Consider the following 21,136-nt stretch of genomic DNA (forward strand, 5'->3'; position numbering starts at 1 on the left):
AGTGTGAGGGACTAGGCACTCTCTCTGGGATTCTGTCCCATCCATTCTGACAGATGCCCTACCCCCAATAAACCTGGCTACCTTGCTTATCACTGGCTTTTTGTCTCATGCCTGAAACCCACTCATCTCCGCTAAAACAGCTGGACACCCAAACGCAGAAAAGAGGAGCCTCACCCCAAATTTGACAACGAATCTTTGGATGCTGGGTCACAGATTTAAATGTAAAATAAAACTATAAAACTTGTAGGAGGAAACATATGAGAAGATCTTTGTGATCTGGGATTAGGCAAAGGATTCTTAGATTTAATACCAAAGCATAATCCATAAAAGAAGTTTATGAGGCCAGCACTGCAGCTCGCTTGGCTAATCTTCCGTCTGTGGCGCTGGCACCCCGGGGTTCTAGTCCTGGTTGGGGCACTGGATTCTGTCCCAGTTGCTCATCTTCCAGTCCAGCTCTCTGCTGTGGCCCGGGAAGGCAGTGGAGGATGGCCCAAGTGCTTGGGCCCTGCACCCGCATGGGAGACCAGGAGAAGCACCTGGCTCCTGGCTTTGGATCAGCTCAGCTCTGGCCATTGCAGCCTGCTGGGGAGTGAACCAGCGGGTGGAAGACCTCTCTCTCTCTCTCTCTCTCTCTCTGTGTGTGTGTGTGTGTCTCCACCTCTCCCTGTAATTTTTTCAAATAAATAAAAATAAAAATTTTATTTTTTTAGTATTTATTTCAGCCGGAGCTACGCCGATCCAAAGGCAGGAGCCAGGAGCTTTTTCCAAGTCTCCCACACTGGTGCAGGGGCCCAAGGACTTGAGCCATCTTCTACTGCTTTCCCAGGCCATAGCAGAGAGTTGGATTGGAAGTGGAGCAGCCGTGACTAGAACTGGTGCCCATATGGATGCCGGCACCGCAGGCAGAGGATCAACCTAGTACGCCAAGGCGCCAGCCCCTATTTTTTTACATAAAAATAAATGTTAAAAAAAAAGTGAGAAGATGTGGACTCGCCTTCACCTAAGGGAATGCACGTGGATGAGAAATAAGCACCCAGGAAGTAGTTCAAGTTCATTAGCCATCAGGGAAACACGCACTGAAACCACAACGTGTACCACTATACATTATACACGTGTTACCATGGCTAAAATAAGAAATCCCACGAATACACTAATGCCACTGAAGACGTGGAGCAACTAGAACGCTCACATGTTGCTGGAAGGAACACAAAATGGTACGGCCCTGCCGGACAACAGTATTTTGGCGGGTTCTGAAACAGTTACACGCACAGAGACCCCATGGCTCCGTGACTGCCGGGTAAGTTCCCAGCAGCTCTGTTCATGATCACCCCATGCTGAAAACAACCCACAAGCCCTCCAAAGTGTGTGCGGACAAACTGGGATATTCATAGAATAGGACGCCATTCAGCAGTGGAAAAAAAAAGGAACTGATGAATCCCAAAGGTACTGCCACTCTGCTGAGTGAGAAATCCTGGCCTTTTTTTTTTTTTTTTTTAATTTACTTATTTGAGAGGCAGTTAGTTATAGAGAGGTCTTCCATCTGCTGGTTCACTCCCCAAATGGCTGCTACAGCAAGAGGAAGGCTGATCTGAAACCAGGAGCTTCCTCCAGGTCTCCCATGTGGGTGCAGGGGTCCAAGCACTTGGGCCATCTTCTACTGCTTTCCTAGGCCATCAGCAGAGAGCTGGATCATTAGTGGAGAAGCTGGGAGTCAAACTGGCATCCATATGGGATGTCGGCACAGCAGACAGATGCTTAACCAACTACACCACAGCGCCAGCCCCAGCCCGTCTTAACAGACTGCATACTGTCTGATTCCATTTACAGGACATTCCTGAAATGGCAACACTAGAGGGATGGGGGTTGCCAGGGGCTGGGGCTGGCAGCACGCAGGAGCTTTGCAGCGGGTGGGCCCACTCTGTATCGTGACTGGGCTGCCCGTATGGCAACACGCGCTCCTGCCCCTGGTACTGCACAGGCAGGGCAATTTCACTGAACAGGGACGGAAACAAACACAGTGTTCACGCAGGTTCTAGGACTCATCCGGGCTAACTGTACCACAACTTCTCTCCTGAGGATCATGTGGATTGCTCTCACAGTCTTGGCTCCCTTGAGTATTCCTGTCCATGTCTCCTAATTCACACACGTCACGTTTGGTTAGACTTCCCAACAGAGAAAAATGGCTGGGCTTGTGACTCTCCTGGCAGCAAACAGCTTTCCCCCGACACCCGCTGCTCAACATTCTCATCAACACTGATTAGGAGGCTGCTGCTTGCAGGGGAGGGTGCAGACGGCCTGAGGCTCAAACGCTGCCCTCCCCCCACCCAGAGCCCTGTTCCAGTGCTCTGCTTTTTTTTTTTTTTTTTTTTTTTAAATAAGGTTGCTTGGGTTTTTCCATTACGTCTTCTCCATCCTGGGCTTTTTGCTAGTTATATTGTTGGAAATGGCTTCTCCTCATCTATAGCTTCCCTTTTTGTCATATATAATTTTTGAAGATTTATTTATTTATTTGAAAAGCCTAATTACACAGACTGAGGAAGAGACAGAGATCTTGCATCTGCTAGTTTACTGCCCAAATGGTCACACTAGCTCGGGTTGGGCCAGCTGGAAGTCAGGGGCTTGAAACTCCATCTGGGTCTCCCATATGGGTGCAGGGGTCCAAGCACTTGGACTATCTTCGCTGTTTATCTAGGTGCATTAGCAGGCAGCTGGATTTTAAGTGGAGTGGCCAGGATTCAAACCCACACTCCAACATGGCTACTGAAACAGGTGGCATGGAGCCGGTGCTGTGGTGTAGTAGGTTAAGCCTCCACCTGAGGTGCCAGTATGTGCACTGGTTAGAGTCCTGGCTGCTCCACTTCCAATTGAGCAGGTTAATGAACCTGGGAAAGCAGCAGAAGATGGCCCAAGTGCTTGGGCCCCTGCACCAGTGTGGGAGACCGGGAAGAAGCTCCTGGCTTTGGATAGGCCCAGCTCTGGCCATTGCAACCACCTGGGGAGTGAACCAGCAAATGGAAGACATCTCTCTCTGTCTATGACTCTGCCTCTCAAATAAATATTTTTTTTGCAGGGAATTTGTTTATTGAGCATTAATGTTAACCATTCTAAATTGAATATTCACTCAGGAGTTTTGTCACTCTCTTGTCAAAGGACATAATGGAAAAACATTGCATAGAACTCAAGCATGAAAATAATAATTAGCAAAATATCTAGCAACAAGTATATGTGCTACATTTAAAAAATTAATCCAGACAAAAATAATCTGAAATATCTCTCTGATTTGGAAGGCTTAAAATGTTCTCTTATATTTTATTTGAGGGTTTCTTTGTCTTTGTTTTTTTACAAACTGTCACTGTACAAAGAGTTCAAATGGCCTCTAAAACGACTGCCTTAAAACTGCTGGCTTTCAGTAACAGAGGTATAATTTGAATTAACATCAGAGCTTTCTAAAATGGCACAGGACAGGAATAAGACTTTCTCTAGGGGCCAGCGCTATGGCATAGTGGGTAAAGCCACTGCCTGCAGTGCCAGCATCCCAAATGGGTACCGGTTCTAGTCCCGCCTGCTCCACTTCTGATCCAGCCTGCTGCTGTGGCCTGGGAAAGTAGTATAAGATGGCCCAAGTCCTTGGGCCCCTGCACCCGCATGGGAGACCCGGAAGAAGCTCTTGGCTTCGGATCGGCACAACTCTGGCTATTGCGGCCATTTGGGGGGTGAACCAGCAGATGGAAGACCTCTCTCTCTCTGCCTCTCCTTCTCTCTCTGTGTAACTGATTTTCAAATAAATAAATAAATCTTTAAAACAAACAAAAGGACTTTCTCTAGTACCCAAAACCTGCTGTGTCTCTCCCTTGGCTGAGGAACACAGACCCGGACAGCTCTAATGCTGCCACAGTGCCCTAGAATGCTTTGACAGAGGCTGGCACACTTCATTTCCTTTGCTGACTCTGATGACACTGGGCCAAACAGAAAACGAAGAGAACACTGACAATGGTAACTGACAGAGCAATTAGCTCTGGACCTGGAAGGTCTGGTAAAGCTGATGACCATTCAGAATCAGGTTCTCAAAAGAAAAACAGTTTTCAAAATTAGGCCAAAAAGGCCTCCATTAAAGAAAAAGTGCCAAGAATGATTTAAGTTTTAAAGTTTATATGCTCCTGGGAGACTATGAACAACACAAAATGCAGCTTTGCAGAGCAAGTTTATAGGGTTTATAGAATAATGGTCTTTCTAAAGTTTTGCCTGATGTTTAAAATGTCATAAGCGATGTACTATGTCACCATAGGAAGCCATTCAATTAACTATATCCAACTAGAAGTAACTTCAGAAATGCTTTGAAAAAGGACAATGACAGAACTTGCAAATATGAAAAACCTGTCTCCAAATTTAGAGTATATACTCTTACCTACCAATTGCCAGTTCTTAAAATAGAAGACTACTGCATGTCCAGATACTCCATCTTAATCAAGGTTAGCACTAACACAGAAATCTTCATAGAACTGTATTGTTGCAAAATATTGTCAACACTTCTCAAATGCACCATTTATGCTATACCTCACTTTTGTTTTTACTTCCCTTATAAGATTAAAATAATGAATAAATATGGTCTTTGAAAGTCCTAAGTAGAAATTTAAAATAAGGTAGTGTTATTAACTTCCTGCTAGAACTGGCTTAAAGTCTACTTACCAAATAAGAATGGTAAACTTTATTTATTTTTTTAGAATAGTAAACTTTAATTTTACTCAGAAAGGAGATGAATTCTGATCTACTCCTAATGGCTACTTAAAACATCTCATCATTTTAGTTTAGTTTAGTTTATAGCAATTTTCTGGGAATATATTATTGTTGTACATTAGAAAAAAATCCAACCAACTATATAAATTATCTAATTGTCAACCTTTTGACAGAAACAAAACATTCTTTTGAAAAATCTAGAATAATCTGAGAATTACCAGTGCTGTTCATTAAAAATTGATGAATAATAAATGCAGTTTATTTTGTTACCAAAGCAAAAATGGGATGGTAAATTTCCAAATGGAACATGTCAAAGAACAAGAACTAGAACAATGGTAACATTTCATAAAAAAAAAATCTTGGCTAGCGCCACGGCTCACTAGGCTAATCTTCCGCTTGCGGCACCGGCACACCGGGTTCTAGTCCCGGTCAGGGCACCAGATTCTGTCCCGGTTGCCCCTCTTCCAGTCCAGCTCTCTGCTGTGGCCCAGGAAGGCAGTGGAGGATGGTCCAAGTGCTTGGGCCCTGCACCCCATGGGAGACCAGGAGGAAGCACCTGGCTCCTGGCTTCAGATCGGCGCTGTGCACCGGCTGTAGCAGCCATTTGGGGGGTGAACCAACGGAAGGAAGACCTTTCTCTTTGTCTCCCTATCTCACTAACTCTGCCTGTCAAAAAAAATCTTAAAAAAATAAAAGGGGGGGCTTAACCCAGAGCCACGACACCAGCCCTCCTTTCTTCCATTTTTATGATAAAATTCTTAAGTAGAACACAGTCCTATTGGTTTTTCACTAAAGGTTGATGTTTTCTAGTGATTGGCTTAAGAATTTATTAGGTCATAAAATTACATTTTTCTAAATGTAAACTCTAAAGATAGCAGTTTTTTCTTTCACCCTTAAATTTTTCTTTTTTAATTTCTCATAGCATGCACAATTTTAATTGTTTCACATATGGATAAACCAACTGTCTCAACACCACCTACTGAAAAGTCCAATGTTTCCATCTGTACAGTCAGTTCTACCACAGATAAACTATTTTACATACATGTGGATTATATTTTAGGGCTCTTTATTCTATTATGATGTCTCATTTCTCTATTCCTTTGCCAAAATCATCATGCCACTCCCAGGTCTTAGGTAAATTACTTTCCATTTCAGGAACATCTTGGGACTATTTTTCTGACCTTTTACTCTTTTGACTTAAATTTTACAGTCTTGGGGTGGACATCTGGTTTGAAGACGCTACATGGGACACCTGCACCAAAGCCTGGGTTTTATGTCCTGGCTCTGCTGCCGACTCCAGCTCCCTGGGGTGCACACTCTGGGAGACAGAGCGCAGGGATGGCTCAAGCAGTTACAGACTCCTGCCACTCACGTGGGAGACCTGGATGGAGCTCCCAGCTCCTGGCTTCAGCCTAGCCCAGCCCTGGTTATGGTGGGCATTTGGGGAGTAAAAAGTGAGTGGGAGCATTCTACGTTTCTGCCTCTCAGATAAATAAAATATGGATTGCCACTGATACTGGATTGAATTTGATTTAGAATTGGTGTCTTTCCACAAGATTTCCTGATCACTGCTGAATTATATCAAGCTGCTTGAATAGAATGACAGATGTTCACTTTGTTCTTTACAGTTATTTCACTTTTGGGTCTGTTTTTCTTTAATAATCAAGCCTACTTATTAAATACATTATGTAAATTAATTTCAGCAAGCTTAATTACCTGTTAATGGTTACACCTAAATTTTTAAGATTTTATTTATTTGAAAGGCAGAGTTAGAGAAGGAGAGAGAGACAGAGACAGAGACAGAGACAGAGACAGGGAAAGCAAGCTTTTACTCTCTGGTTCACTCTCCAAATGGCCGCAAAGGCCAGAGCTGGGCTGGGCCAAAGCCAGGAACTTCTTCCAGGTTTCCCATGTGGGTGCACAGGCCTAAGCACCTGGGCCATTCTCCGCTGTTTTCCCAGGGCATTAGCAGGGAGCTAGATTGGAAGCAGAGCAACTGGGACTTGAATTGGCACCCATATGGGATGTAGGCATTACAGGCAGAAGCTTAATCTGCTACACCACAATGCTGGTCCCTTTAAGATAATTTAAAAATACATTTATTATTCTCTTAATTTTTTAGAGTTATTTAGGTATTTGACAGGCAGAGTAATGGAGGATAGGGGAGGATCTACCATTCACTGGGTCATCTCTAAATGGCCACAAAAGCCAGGTCTGGACCAGAAAGGAGCCAGGAGCTTTTTCCTGATCTTCCTTGTGGGTAGCAGGGGTCCAAGTACTTAGGACATCTTCTGTTGCTCTCCCAGGCACACTAGCAGGGAGATGGACTGGAAGCAGAGCAGCTGGGATTTGAACTAACACTCCGATATGGAATACTGGCATTGCAGGAGGCAGCTTAACCCACTGTACCACAATGTCAACTCCTATTGTCCTTTTTATGTGTGTGTGTGTATTTTTTTTAAAAGATTTATTTTATTCATTTGAAAGAGTTACAGAGAGAGGTAGAGACAGAGAGAGGGGTCTTCCATCCACTGGTTCACTCCCCAGAAGGCCGAGACGGCCAGAGCTGTGCCGATCCAAAGCCAGGAGCCAGGAGTTTCCTCCTGTTCTCCCACATGGGTGCAGGGGCCCAAGGACTTGGGCCATCTTTCACTGATTTCCAAGGCCATAGCAGAAAGCTGGATTGGAAGAGGAGCAGCCAGGACTAGAACTGGTGCCCATATGGGATGCCGGCGCTTCAGGCCAGGGCTTTAACCCACTGTGCCACAGCACCAGCCCCTGTGTGTGTATTTTAATATACTTATTGTTTCTTTATATAGTTGTTCCATCAATTACTTTAGAGGCATGTTAAAATCTTCCACTATGATATTTTTGCCCATATCTCCTTACACGGCTGCTAATGTTTGCTTGTTTAGCTAGAGGCTACATTATTAGGTACATATAAATTCAGGCTATCTCCCTGACGATGGAACTTTTCATCATTACGTATGTGGCTCTCGTATTCAGCAATGCTTTTTACTTGAAAGTCTATTTTGTGTGATACTAATACCACCAGGTTTGTTTGTTTCAGGTTTGGTATTTGCATAATGATCTTTTTGTTCTTTTATAGCATGTCAACCTTGCATAACCCTTGTTTTAGATACGCTATATAAAGAGCATGTTCATGGTCTTGTTTCTCTATGCATTCTGATCATCTGTGTCTTTTTACAAATATTACCCATTTTTAAAAAATATTTATTTATTTCAGAGACAAAGAAAGACATGGATGGAGAGATCTTTCATCTAGCTGGTTCACTTCCCAAATACCCAAACTCAACTTGGGTCTCCTGTGTGGGTGTACCAGCCTCTGCCTCCCAGGGTGCCCATGACCAAGAAGTGGAGTCAGAATTCAGTCTCCCAGGCCCTCTGCTACAGCATGCAGTAGTCCACAGCAGTGTCTTCACCACTGCACCAAGTGCCCACCTCCATCCTTGTCGCTCACCTGGAGCATACGATCCACTAACCTTTAGCACACTTGCTGTCATTATTTGGATTCGCTTCTGTCACCGCATTTTATACTTGCCATCTGTCCCTACCTCTTCTATGTACCTTTCGCGACCTTTTTTGGGGCTGACAGTTTTCCATCCTATTTTTTTTTTTAACATTCAACTGGTTTAGAAGTTAGACACTCAGCTCTGATAGTGGATCCGCTTGCAATTTTAATAAGGAATACTTGGCTAAGACTAACCCTAATTATTATCTTCTTCCTACAATACTACCTCCCAACTTATACTCAGCTACTAAGAATTTTAGCTCCTTTTACCTAACACTGCAATGTATTTTTGTTTTATACGGACACTGTTGTTTTGCTCTTCTTTTTTTTCTTGCACCCATGTGGGATTGTTTTCCTTTTGCTTAAAATGCATCTCCCAGAAGTTCCTTTACAGTAGCTCAGCTAGTCATAAACTCTCACATTCAATCTATACAAAAATATCTATCTCATCTTACTCTTATTTTTAAGAAAGCACACCGTTTTAAGTTGACAACTACTTCTCTGAGCATCTTATCATTTTACTCTTTGATTTCCACTGAGGGTATTGATAAACATCCTGTCTCATTCACAGTCCTTTGTAGGAAGTTTATCTTTTCTTTGGATATATATATTTTTAAAAATTTATTTATTTACTTGAAAGAGTTACAGAGAGAGGGAGAAAGAGAGAGGTCTTCCATCTGCTGGTTCACTCCCCAAATGGCTGGAGATGCACCGTTCCAAAGCCAGGAGCCAGGAGCGTCTTCTGGGTCCCCGGTGTGGGTGCAGGGGCCCAAGCACTTGGGTGTCCTCTGCTGCTTTCCCAGGCCATTAGCAGGGAGCTGGATAGGAAGTGGAGCATCCGGGACTCGAATCAGTGCCCAGATGGGATGCCGGTGTCGCGGGTGGTGGTTTCCCTGCTACGCCATCGCGCCGTGCCGGCCCCTCTCTGGATAGTGTTAAATATGCTATTTGGTATTCTGCAGTTTTGCTATATGTGTGTAAGGTGGATTTGAAAAGTTAATCCTCCTTGGGATTTGCTGAGCATCCTGAATCTGAAGGCTGGAAATATGTCAGGTTTGTTACAGTCTCCATTATTCTCGCCCAGATAGCCTATCTTTCACGCTCTGCTCAGACCTTTGATTGGATCTCCTGTCAACCTCTGCATTTCTTAATGTTTCATATTTTCTACCCATTTATCTCAGCTACAGTTTTGCATTTGTTCGAACCTATCTCCCAGCTCACTGATTCTGTAATGCTGCTGAATCCGGTTTATTTCAGATTGTGTGGGTGTGACTCAGCGTTACTTGGTACTTAAACAGTATCTGTTCACTCTTTTTTGGATCTGAATCCACTACATGGGGCTGGCACTACGGTGCAGCAGGGTAAGCTGCCACTTGTGATGTCGACATCCCACACTGGAAAACCAGTTTTGAGTCCCAGCCGCTCTGCTTCTGATCCAGCTCCCTGCTCATGTGCCTGGGAAAGCAGCAGCAGATGCCCAAGTGCTTGGGCCCCTGCACCCACGTGGGAGACCGGGAAGAAGCTCCTGGCTCCTGGCTTCAGATTGGTGCAGCTCCAGCCATTGCAGCTATCTAGGGAGTGAACCAGCAGAGGGAAGACCTTTCTTTCTGTCTCTCTCTCACTGTCTGTAACTCTACCTATCAAATAAATAAAATCTTAAAAAAAAAATAAGGGAGACTTTCTGTTGGGATCTGGCTGGCCTCAACACAGGGCTAAGCAACCTAGTTAGTGCATCCTTGCATTTAAAAGGGGTTTCTTAGCAGACAACATACCTTTTGTCCTGTGTCCTGCAGGGTATAAAGATTATAGCCTGGGCTCAACATCAGCCAGACTGTGTTCTTTTCTGGGTTTCGGTCCACTTAAAATTTAATTAATTAATTCCTTTATTTTTCACTTCAAAAAAGAAAGGCGGGGAGACACAAGACAGAACTTCCATTCGTTGGTTCACTCTCCAAATGCCTGCAACACCCGGGGCAGCGACTGACCAGGCCAAAGCCAATAGGCCAGAATTTAATCCAGGTCTCTTATGTGGGTGGCAGGGATCCAAGTACTTGAGTCATTACCTTCTGCCTCCCAGGGTACACATTAGCAGGAAGCTGGAGTCAGAAGTGAACCAGGCCCTGTGATATAGAATATGCATGCCAGACACCAGCCCTTATTTTTATTTATTGTGAAATCTCAGCTATCTTTACTTGCCAGCTCACTGATTCATTTTAACACACAGTTCATGTGATTTTCCCCAGTGCCTGGATCTGTCTTGGTCTCTAAGTACCCAGACCATGTACTACCCATGCTGGGCTATTTCCACTGACAAATAAAACGACGTGTGTCAGACAATCACAGACAGCGAAATCCTGAAGCCCCTGTGTGTGCTGGAAAGCAGCAGTGTTTAGGAGACAGCAGAATGGGAATCCCCTTCCAGTGTCTGCAGGCAAACACCGGTCAGCAGAGGCTGCTCAGACCGCAGGCAGGCCTGCTCGCCACCTCACACACCGGAATGCTGCTGGCATCCATAATCAGTCAGAGCTTGTGATCCCATTAGAACAGAATTTCACACTCCATAATGTACCACAGAGAAATCCCAAAGTTAAAGACCACACACATGGGGGCCAGCGTTGTGGTGTAGCTGGTTAAACTGCCACCTGTGACGCCAGCATCCCATATGGGCACCGGTTTGAGGCTCAGCTGCTCCACTTCTTCTTCTTCTTCTTTTTTTTTTTTTTTTTTTTTTAAGATTTATTTTATTTATTTGAAAGAGAGAGATTCAGAGAGAATTAGAGGCAGAGAAAGAGGTCTTCCACCCACTGGTTCACTCCCCAGATGGCTGCAACGGCCGGAGCTGTGCCAATCCGAAGCCAGGAGCTGCTCCACTTCTGATCCAGCTCCCTGCTAACGGCCTGGGAAAAGCAGGAAAGGATGACCCACGTGTTTGGGCCCCTGCCACCTATTAGAAGACCTGGATGAAGCTCCTGAACTCCCTGGCTGTTGTGGCTATCTCAGAAGTGCACCAGCAGATGGAAGATCTCTCTCTCTCTCTCAAATACACAAATCTTGTATAAAAATCTTATATAACCCAGCCCAGAACCTCTGCTAGTGAATTTATTTTTTTTAAATACATTTTAAAATTTATTTATTTGAGAGGTAGCATTACAGAAAGAGGAAAAGACAGAGAGGTGGATCGAAGAGGAGCAGCCGGGACATGTGGGATGCTGGTGCTGCAGGCACAGGCTTAGTCTACCTCACCACGGTGCCACAGCAATGGCCCCGATAGTGAATTTTTTTTTTTTTTTTGACAGGCAGAGTGGACAGTGAGAGAGAGAGACAGAGAGAGAAAGGTCTTCCTTTGCCGCTGGTTCACCCTCCAATGGCCGCCGCTGCAGCCGGCGCACCGCGCTGATCCTGGCAGGAGCCAGGAGCCAGGTGCTTTTTCCTGGTCTCCCATGGGGTGCAGGGCCCAAGCACCTGAGCCATCCTCCACTGCACTCCCTGGCCACAGCAGAGGGCTGGCCTGGAAGAGGGGCAACCGGGACATAATCCGGCGCCCCAACCGGGACTAGAACCCGGTGTGCCGGCGCCGCAAGGTGGAGGATTAGCCTAGTGAGCCGCGGCGCCGGCTCCGATAGTGAATTAAAAGAGGTGACCTACCAGGCGGCCCTGTGCCAAAGCATGCCTTCCTACCTGCAAGATGTCCGCCCATGCTGCAGCTTCCACCCAGAATACTCAGCCCCACCACAGCTCCCACTCACCTGGTCTCTATGCCTGGCTCCCAGCAAGTCTTCCCTTCAATATGCTTCTCCCGGCACCTCTTTCTAAGCTATGCACACCCTGGTTTTAAGAGCTTCACACGCACTTGGACCCCACGAGGCCCTCATGAAATGCTGGCTCCCCATCTCTGAGCACTGCTGCTGTGCCAGAGTGTGGGCCAAAGCTGAAAGAGGGATGGAGGCTTCTAGAAAAAGGCTGATTTAGAAGTAGGATTCAGGTAAAAGAAGGGGAAGGCTGGACTGAACTTACAGGAGGGGCAAGTGGACTGGCCACGAGCCTGGGTGTCAGAGGACGGGGAGGCAGACAGGTGAAGCCAAACAAGATCACAAGGGGCGTGAACACTGAGCAGACGCCTGGAGCTGAGCGAGCCCACGGCTGTCCCTGGCGCACCCTCACCTGTGCTCACTGAAGATGGAGTTGTCCAGAACAATCTTCTCCAGCAGCTCGATCAGCTCATTGGGCAGGTCGGCTGTCATAAAAGCCTTGACAGTGACGGAGACCTCCTCAGGATCCTGTGTCTCTGACAAGGCTGTCTGTACCACCTGGTTTTGAAAGAGCCCGATCAGAGTGGAACAAGGCTGGTTCTGCGAAGGCAGAGGGAAGCGGTGGCCCCCTCCGTGGCGCTCTGGGGCGGGCCCAGAGAAATGGCAGGCTTCTCGAGCTGGACAGTGAAGGGCCACCTGCAGCAGGAGCTCTCAGGGAATCCTGTTTTCTCTGCTTTGACATCAAACGGGCTATAGGCTCTTACCTCTGCTCCATGGACCACAGTGCCTAAATTTACTCCAAGGCCAGTAACGACGCACAAAGCTTGTGTCTGCTTCCATCCGTGATTTTAAAGCCACTACTCCCAGCAGACACTTCGGCAGCCATTCAGACATGGCTGGGGCCTGTGGCAGCCTCCTGGCTAGCAGAGCACCACTGCCGCTGTGGCACAGTCCACCGCAGGGGTGCCAGCAGGTGCAATCAGGGCACCCTTCAAAAACTCAGCGGTGGGAGCAGAGGCCGTTATCCCAAGAGCACACGCCCCCAACGAGAGCAGGCTGGAGGGCAGCACTCTCCCTCTGCCCTTTGTGCGGGGACCTGCAGTGCCTCTAGAGACCTATCCTGGGGGCCAAGTGTTTGGTGTCCCTCAGGGGTGGGCTCTAGCCATAAATTAAGGGGAAAGAGCAGCCGGCTCTGAGGGGGCCTTAGGCAAGCCATGAACTTCCATCTTAAAGGAACTGAAACCAAAGTCAACCAAGGCCACCTCCTGGGTGGTCTCTCGGTTCTCAACGCCCTTGTGAGATGTATAAGTTCTGCCCCTGTGGAGTTTGTAAGTCACAACAGCAAATAGGGGAGTCACAGAAAAGTAGCAATTACAGTAGCCCAGGAACCCAACTGGGGAACCCAGGGGGTCGGAGGAGGGGTCCCATGCCACAGCACACGTAGCCCAGCCAACTGCAGCATCTAACTGTTCACTCTCGAAAACCTTAGAGCAGCTTGAATAAGTACACATGGGTCGTTTTAAGGGCAAAACTACATTTCCACCACAGATTCCAGTCAACACAGGACACCCAGCCTAGGTTACCTCAGGACATTGCTTTCTCCAAGTAAACTTTCTGTAATAAGGTTCTACACCAGACACCAGGAACAGTCTGCCTGTGTCACGTGCCCCCAGTCAGAGGGCACTGCAGGAGAGTATCCCCCCAGGAGGTGGCTTCAGCATTCAATTAAGCAGATGGAAGGACCAGACCAGCACAGAAACAGGAAGACTGGGAGCTCCCGCTGGCTTGAGTCCCATGCAGTACTGAAGCTCCCCTGCCTGGGGCCAACACCAGCCAGGTCACCTGTGTGGCAGGCCAGGTGGCTGATGTCTGTGAACCTGGAGCTGGATCCCCAGCAGAACCCAAACAGACGCTGGCCCTGGCACTTTGCTGTCCAATGTTTCCGCCAGGTTCGGGATGAGGTGGATTAAATCTGCAGGCAAATCCTCCAGACTGGGAAGGCAAAGGCTGAAACAGTAACTTTCCAAAACAACACAGACTTCTCTAAATCTGAACGTGCTCAGAGTTAAAAGTCTAATCAGAAGGAAATAATGGTGTGGGTTTGAGGAGGGCAGCGGACAGAAAGCAGGGTGAGATCCAAACCCGCTTCCTTGCCTGGAGCAGGGTTTTGTTCCCGCACTGGTCTTGGCCCAGCCCTAAGCCATACCCCCAGCAGCCTCGGGGACAAGGCTAGGTCTGAGGCTGCAACAAGAGGACAGGCCCCTGTACAGAGCTGCAGGAAGCCCACCCAGAGTCTGAGGCTGAATCCCACAGGCCACGCTGTGTCTAGTAACAACCTCCAGCCCCAGCACTTGATTCCAGCCCCAGGGAGGTGCTGGGCAGTTACAACGGCACAAGGGCCTCTCCAACCCAGGGACAGCAGCTGAGCCAACCTGAGAGTCACTTCACTTCTGTTCACAGGGGCTGTGCTGGCCAAATGATTTAGACACACATACGGGCAGCCAGTGGGTATTCTGCTGGGGCTGTACAGCTCTGCTTCAGGTACAGGAGCCAACTCTGTGCCCTTGGCCAATAATCCACTCTGGAGCCCACCACTTTTAGGAGAGCCCCTTCTGCAGAGGAGAAGACTCCCCAGAGCCATAGGAGGTTTGAAACCTAACAACAAAACCAGCCGCCTGAGCCCCTGGATGACGGGCTGTACCTCACCTGGTCGATCAGCTGTCTCCTAGATGGGTTGGTCTCTTCCAGGACGTGAGCCCAGAGTTCTGGGTCCTTGCGGCGCACCAGATAGCGGGCCTCACTTTTGAACAGAGAATTCTCATTGCAAACCTGAAATGAGCACACCTGTGTATGACACAACCGATGGACCCTCCCTGGGAGGGCACAACCCAGCTAGTCCCCTCCGTCCCTACTTCTCATTTGCACAGCCTGCGTTCCAGCGAGACGTTGTGTCTTAGCACAGACAAGCTGCCATTCCACAGGGTTAATTCTGCACCTCTCAGACACACAATGCACCCCAAAAGGCCACAGGGAAGAGCCACACTCCAGCCAGTGGAACTTTCTGTGATGAACATTCTGTCCTATGCTGTCTGACGTGGCCACCACCGGTTACTGGAGGCCATCAAGCACTTGATATGTGGTGTACAAGTGAGCAACTAAACTTGCAATGTTAATTTTAGAAAAGAATGGGGCTGGCACTGTGGCATTATAGGCTAAACATCTGCCTATGGCACCAGCATCCCATATGGGTGCCCGTTAGTGTCTTGGCTGCTCCTCTTTGGATCCAGCTCTCTGCTATGGCCTGGGAAGGCAGTGGAAGATGGCCCAAGTGCTTGGGCCCCTGCACCCAGATGGGAGACCCAGAAGCTCCTGGCTCCGGATCAGTACTACTTTGGCCATTATGGCCACCTGGGGAGTGAATCAAAGGATGGAAGACTTTTGTGTTTCTGTCTCTCCCTTTTTCTGTAACTCTGCCTCTCAAGTAAAATATATTTTTTTTTTTTTTGACAGGCAGAGTGGACAGTGAGAATGAGAGAGAGAAAGGTCTTCCTTTGCCGTTGGTTCACCCCCCAATGGCCGCTGTGGCGGGTGTGTTGCGGCCAGCGCACGGCGCACTGCATTGATCCGAAGCCAGGAGCCAGGTGCTTCTCCTGGTCTCCCATGCGCGTGCAGGGCCCAAACACTTGGGCCGTCCTCCACTGCCTTCCCAGGCCACAGCAAAGAGCTGGACAGGAAGAGAAGTGACCGGGACAGAATCTGGCACCCCGACCGGGACTAGAACCCAGTGTGCCGGCTCCACAGGCGGAGGATTAGCCTAGTGAGCCGCGGCGCCAGCCAAAATAAATTAATCTTTAAAAAAATTTTTTTAGGACATGTCTAGCTCCAAACTATCTTGAAAGTGTTATCACAGCAGCCTTGTCCTGGCATAAGAGGTCTTCATAAAGTTCAAATAAAACATGTATTATGAAAAAAACTGTGCACAGGTATCCAAGCTTTTTGTACCCAAATAAACTTAGTTTTTTAAACTTTTATTTAATGAATATAAATTTCTGAAGTACAGCTTATGGATTACAATGCCCCCCCCATAACTTCCCTCCCACCTGCAACCTTCCCCTCTCCCATTCCATTCACATCAAGATTCATTTTCAATTCTTTTTATATACAGAAGATCAGTTTAGCATATAATAAGTAAAGGTTCAACAGTTTGCATCCGCATAGAAACACAAAGTGAAAAATACTGTTTGAGTACTAGTTATAGCATTAAATCACCATGTACAGCACATTAAGGACAGAGATCCTACATGAAGAGTAAGTACACAGTGACTCCTGTTGTTGACTTAACAAATTGACACTCTTGTTTATGGTGTCAGTAATCACCCTAGGTTCTTGTCATGAGTTGCCAAGGCTATGGAAGCCTTTTGAGTTTGCTGACTTCGATCTTATTCAGACAGGGTCTTAGTCAAAGTGAAAGTTCCCTCCTCCCTTCAGAGAAAGGTACCTCCTTCTTTGATGACCTGTTCTTTCCACTGGGATCTCACTCGTGGAGATCTTTCATTTAGGTTTTTGTGTTTTTTTTTGTTTGTTTGTTTTGTTTTTTTTTTTTTTTTTTTGGTAAGAGTGTCTTGGCTTTCCATGCCTAAAATACTCTCATGGGCTCTTCAGCCAGATCTGAATACCTTAAGGGCTGATTCTGAGGCTAGAGTGCTGTTTAGGAAGTCTGCCATTCTATGAGTCTGCTGTGTATCCCGCTTCCCATGTTGGATCGTTCTCTCCCTTTTTTATTCTATCAGCTAGTATTAGCAGACACTAGTCTTGTTTATGTGATCCCTTTGACTCTTAGACCTATCATTATGATCAATTGTGAACAGAAATTGATCAAATGGACTAGTGAGATGGCATTGGTACATGCCACCTTGATGGGACTGAATTGGAGTCCCCTGGTATGTTTCTAACTCTACCATTTGGGGCAAGTCAGACTGAGCATGTCCCAAATTGTACATCTCTTCCCTCTCTTATTCCCACTCTTATATTTAACAGGGATCACTTTTCAGTTAAATTTCAACACTTAGGATTAATTGTGTATTAATTACAGAGTTCAACCAATAGTATTAAGTAGAACAAAAAAATACTAAAAGGGATAAAGTATTAAGTTGTTCATCGACAGTCAGGACAAGGGCTGATCAAGTCACTGTTTCTCAAAGTGTCCATTTCACTTCAACAGCTTTCCTTTTTGGTGCTTGGTTAGTTGTCACCCATCAGGAAGAACATATGATATTTGTCCCTTTGGGACTGACTTAATTCACTCAGCATGATGTTTTCCAGATTCCTCCATTTTGTTGCAAATGACCGGATTTCATTTTTTTTTTACTGCTGTATAGTATTCTATAGAGTACATATTCCATAATTTCTTTATCCAGTCTACTGTTGATGGGCATTTAGGTTGATTCCAGGTCTTAGCTATTGTGAATTGAGCTGCAATAAACATTAGGGTGCAGACCGCTTTTGTGCTTGCCAATTTAAATTCCTTTGGGTAAATTCCAAGGAGTGGGATGGCTGGGTTGAATGGTAAGGTTATATTCAGGTTTCTGAGGAATCTCCAGACTGACTTCCACAGTGGCTTTACCAGTTTGCATTCCCACCAACAGTGGGTTAGTGTCCCTTTTTCCCCACATCCTTGCCAGCATCTGTTGTTGGTGGATTTCTGTATGTGAGCCATTCTAACTGGGGTGAGGTGAAACCTCACTGTGGTTTTGATTTGCATTTCCCTGATTGCTAGTGATCTTGAACATTTTTTCATGTGCCTGTTGGCCATTTGGATTTCCTCTTTTGAAAAATGTCTATTGAGGTCCTCGGCCGTTCTCTTAAGTGGGTTGTTTGTTTTGATGTTGTGGAGTTTCTTGATCTCTTTGTAGATTCTGGTTATTAATCCTTTATCTGTTGCATAGTTTGCAAATGTTTTTTCCCATTCTGTTAGTTGCCTCTTCACTTTCCTGACTATTTCTTTTGCAGTACAGAAACTTCTCAATTTGATGCAAACCCAATAGTTAATTTTGGTTTTGACTGCCTGTGCCTCTGGGGTCTTTTTCAAGAAGTTTTTGCCTGTGTCTATATCTTGCAGGGTTTCTCCAATGTTCTCTAATAATCTGTCGGTGTCGGGTCGGAGATTTAGGTCTTTAATCCATGTTGAGTGAATTTTTGTGTAAGGTGAAAGGTAGGGGTCTTGCTTCATGCTTCTGCATGTGGAAATTCAATTTTCCCAGCACCATTTATTGAATAGACTGTCCTTACTCCAGGAATTGGTTTTAGATCCTTGATCAAATATAAGTTGGCTGTAGATGTTTGGATTGATTTCTGGTATTTCTATTCTGTTCCATTGGTCTATCCATCTGTTTCTGTACCAGCACCATGCTGTTTTGATTACAACTGCCCTGTAGTATGTCCTGAAATCTGGTATTGTGATGCCTCCAGCTTTGTTTTTGTTGTACAAGATTGCTTTAGCTATTCGAGGTCTCCTGTGTCTCCCCATGAATTTCAGCATCATTTTTTCCAGATCTGAGAAGAATCTCTTTCGTATTTTGATTGGTATTACATTGAATCTATAAATTGCTCTTGAGAGAATGGACATTTTGATGATATTGATTCTTCCAACCCATGAGCATGGAAGATTTTTCCATTGTTTGGTATCCTCTTCTATTTCTTTCTTTAAGGTTTTGTAATTCTCATCGTAGAGATCTTTAACATCCTTGGTTAAGTTTATTCCAAGGTATTCGATGGTTTTTGTGGCTGTTGTGAATGGGATTGATCTTAGCAGTTCTTTCTCAGCCGTTGCATTGCCTGTGTATATAAAGGCTGTTGATTTTTGTGCATTGATTTTATATCCTACCACTTTGCCAAACTCTTCTGAGTTCCAATAGTCTCTTAGTAGAGTTCTTTGGATCCCCTAAGTAAAGAATCATATCGTCTGCAAAGAGGGATACTTCTTCCTTCCCAATTTGTATCCCTTTAATTTCTTTTTCTTGCCTAATGGCTCTAAAACTTCCAGAACTATATTGAATAGCTGTGGTGAGAGTGGGCATCCCTGTCTGGTACCGGATCTCAGTGGAAATGCTTCCAACTTTTCCCCATTCAACAGGATGCTGGCCGTGGGTTTTTCATAAATTGCTTTGATTGTATTGAGGATTCCTTCTATACCCAATTTGCTTAGAGTTTTCATCATGAAAGGGTGTTGAATTTTATCGAATGTTTTCTCTGCATCTATTGAGATAATCCTATGGTTTTTCTTCTGCAGTTTGTTAATGTGGTGTATCACATTGATTGATTTGTGAACACTGAACCATCCCTGCATACCAGGGATAAATCCCACTTGGTCTGGGTGGATGATTTTTCTGATGTGTTGTTGCGTTCTATTGGCGAGAATTTTATTGAGGATTTTTAAGTCTATGTTCATCAGGGATACTGGTCTGTAATTTTCTTTCAATGCATCTTTCTCTGGCTTAGGGATTAAGGTGATGTTGGCTTCATAGAAAGAATTTGGGAGGATTCCCTCTTTTTTAAAAGATTTGTTATATTATTTGAAAGGCAGAGTTACAGAGAAGCAGAAAGAGAAAATCTTCTTTCCGCTGTTCACTCCCCAAGTGGCCGCAACGGTTGTAGCTGGGCCAACCTGAAGCCAGGAGCTTCTTCTAGGTCTCCCACATGGGTGCAGGGGTTCAAGCACTTTCCCAGGCCATAGTAGAGAGCTGGATCGGAAGTGTAGCTGGCAGGACTCGAACCGGCTCCCATATGGGATGCTGGCACTGTAGGCAGTTGCTTTACCTGGTACACCACAGCACCGGCCCCTTAACTTGGCTTTCAACTTTATTTTTCCAGGAATTTTTTGAAGTATCCTTGAAGAAAACAACACATACTCTGTAACATTTCAAGGCCTAAAACCTTCAGTATGTATTTTCGGTCTCATCTTCTGAGGGTTACAACAGACACCCTAAACACCATTGTCCACTGGAACATTCTGACATGTGGAGCATTGGCCCAGTCCTGGTGAGAATCATCTCTGCTGGGGATCAGAGGTAAGCGAATGGCGGAGATGTTCATATCCTAATGCAAGGCCGGCTGCCTATGTGTGCACAGTTAGAGGCCCAACCAAGGGGCCACAGCTCTCGTTTTGGACAGAGCTGACGGAGTGTCTCTCTCCTTAGCTAAACTCAGCCTGCTGGAAAGGGCACATCCCTTCACAGCACAGGTGTGCTAAGGTCTCAAAGAGATCACTCGATGTGTCTTCAGATAATGATGTTGGGGGCTGGCACTGTGACACAGCGGTTAAAGTCAGTGCCTATGGTGCTGACATCCTATATGAGCACCGGCTCAAGTCCTGGCTGCTCCACTTCCCACCCAGCTCCCTGCTAGTGCGCCTGGGAAGGCAGCAGAGAATGGTCCAGGTTCTTGGGCACCCACATCCAAGAAAGAGACCCAGGAGAAGCTTCTGGCTCCTGGCTTCAGATTGGCCCAGTCCAGCCACTGTGGCCATCTGGGAGTGAACCAGCAGATGGGAGATTTCTCTCTCTCTTCCTTTGTAACTCTTTCAAATTAAAAAAATCTTTAAAAAAAGAAAGATAAAGTTGGTAAATTAAACCAAAAAGTGACTGGGATCAAACTCAAGTCACGGCTTTATAGAAACCTGCTCCCGAGATCATCAGGTGACAGGCTGTGTCACTCAGTTTTGGGCTCAATGTTCAAATCTAGAGTAGAAGCAGCAGCTGGGAACCTTTTCTCCATCTTCAGTGCCACGTGTGTGTGCCCTACAGCATGCCTTCTTAGCACGCCTTTTCCAGCTGCTGCCGGAGTATCACATGATTGGACACGCCAACGTGTGGGGGTGGACTCACCGCCCACATGGAGCCTGCAGCTGAACAGCTCTAGGTTCAATCATACGAGACTGCTGGAGTTTCAGGTGGAAAAGTTTCACACTGACAGTTCAACCTATAAACGTTAACAGATCCATGCCTGCATAGAGGCAGGCAGGAGACCTGGGGCAGTGTTTCCTGGAGGGACCAGCGAGAACTGAGTGTGCTGGGAGGAGACAGCCTGGCCAGGTGTCATGGGTCACTCCAAGGAGGAGGACAGG

General features: G+C 46.1%; 1 protein-coding gene across 2 annotated transcripts in view; it reads right to left on the reverse strand.

Moving 5' to 3' along the window:
• Nucleotides 1-21,136, reverse strand: part of CLTCL1 (clathrin heavy chain like 1) — a 110,759-nt gene that overhangs the window by 25,293 nt on the left and 64,330 nt on the right. For both annotated transcript variants that reach the window (XM_008250238.3, XM_051837308.2), the window contains exons 18-19: nt 14,722-14,844; nt 12,428-12,573 (exon numbers count right to left, since the gene is read on the reverse strand). In XM_008250238.3, coding sequence (XP_008248460.2) covers nt 12,428-12,573; nt 14,722-14,844 — 269 coding nt within the window. The remainder of the gene's footprint in view (nt 1-12,427; nt 12,574-14,721; nt 14,845-21,136) is intronic.

This window comes from Oryctolagus cuniculus, chromosome 21, assembly GCF_964237555.1.
Source record: "Oryctolagus cuniculus chromosome 21, mOryCun1.1, whole genome shotgun sequence".
Taxonomy (NCBI): Eukaryota; Metazoa; Chordata; class Mammalia; order Lagomorpha; family Leporidae; genus Oryctolagus; species Oryctolagus cuniculus.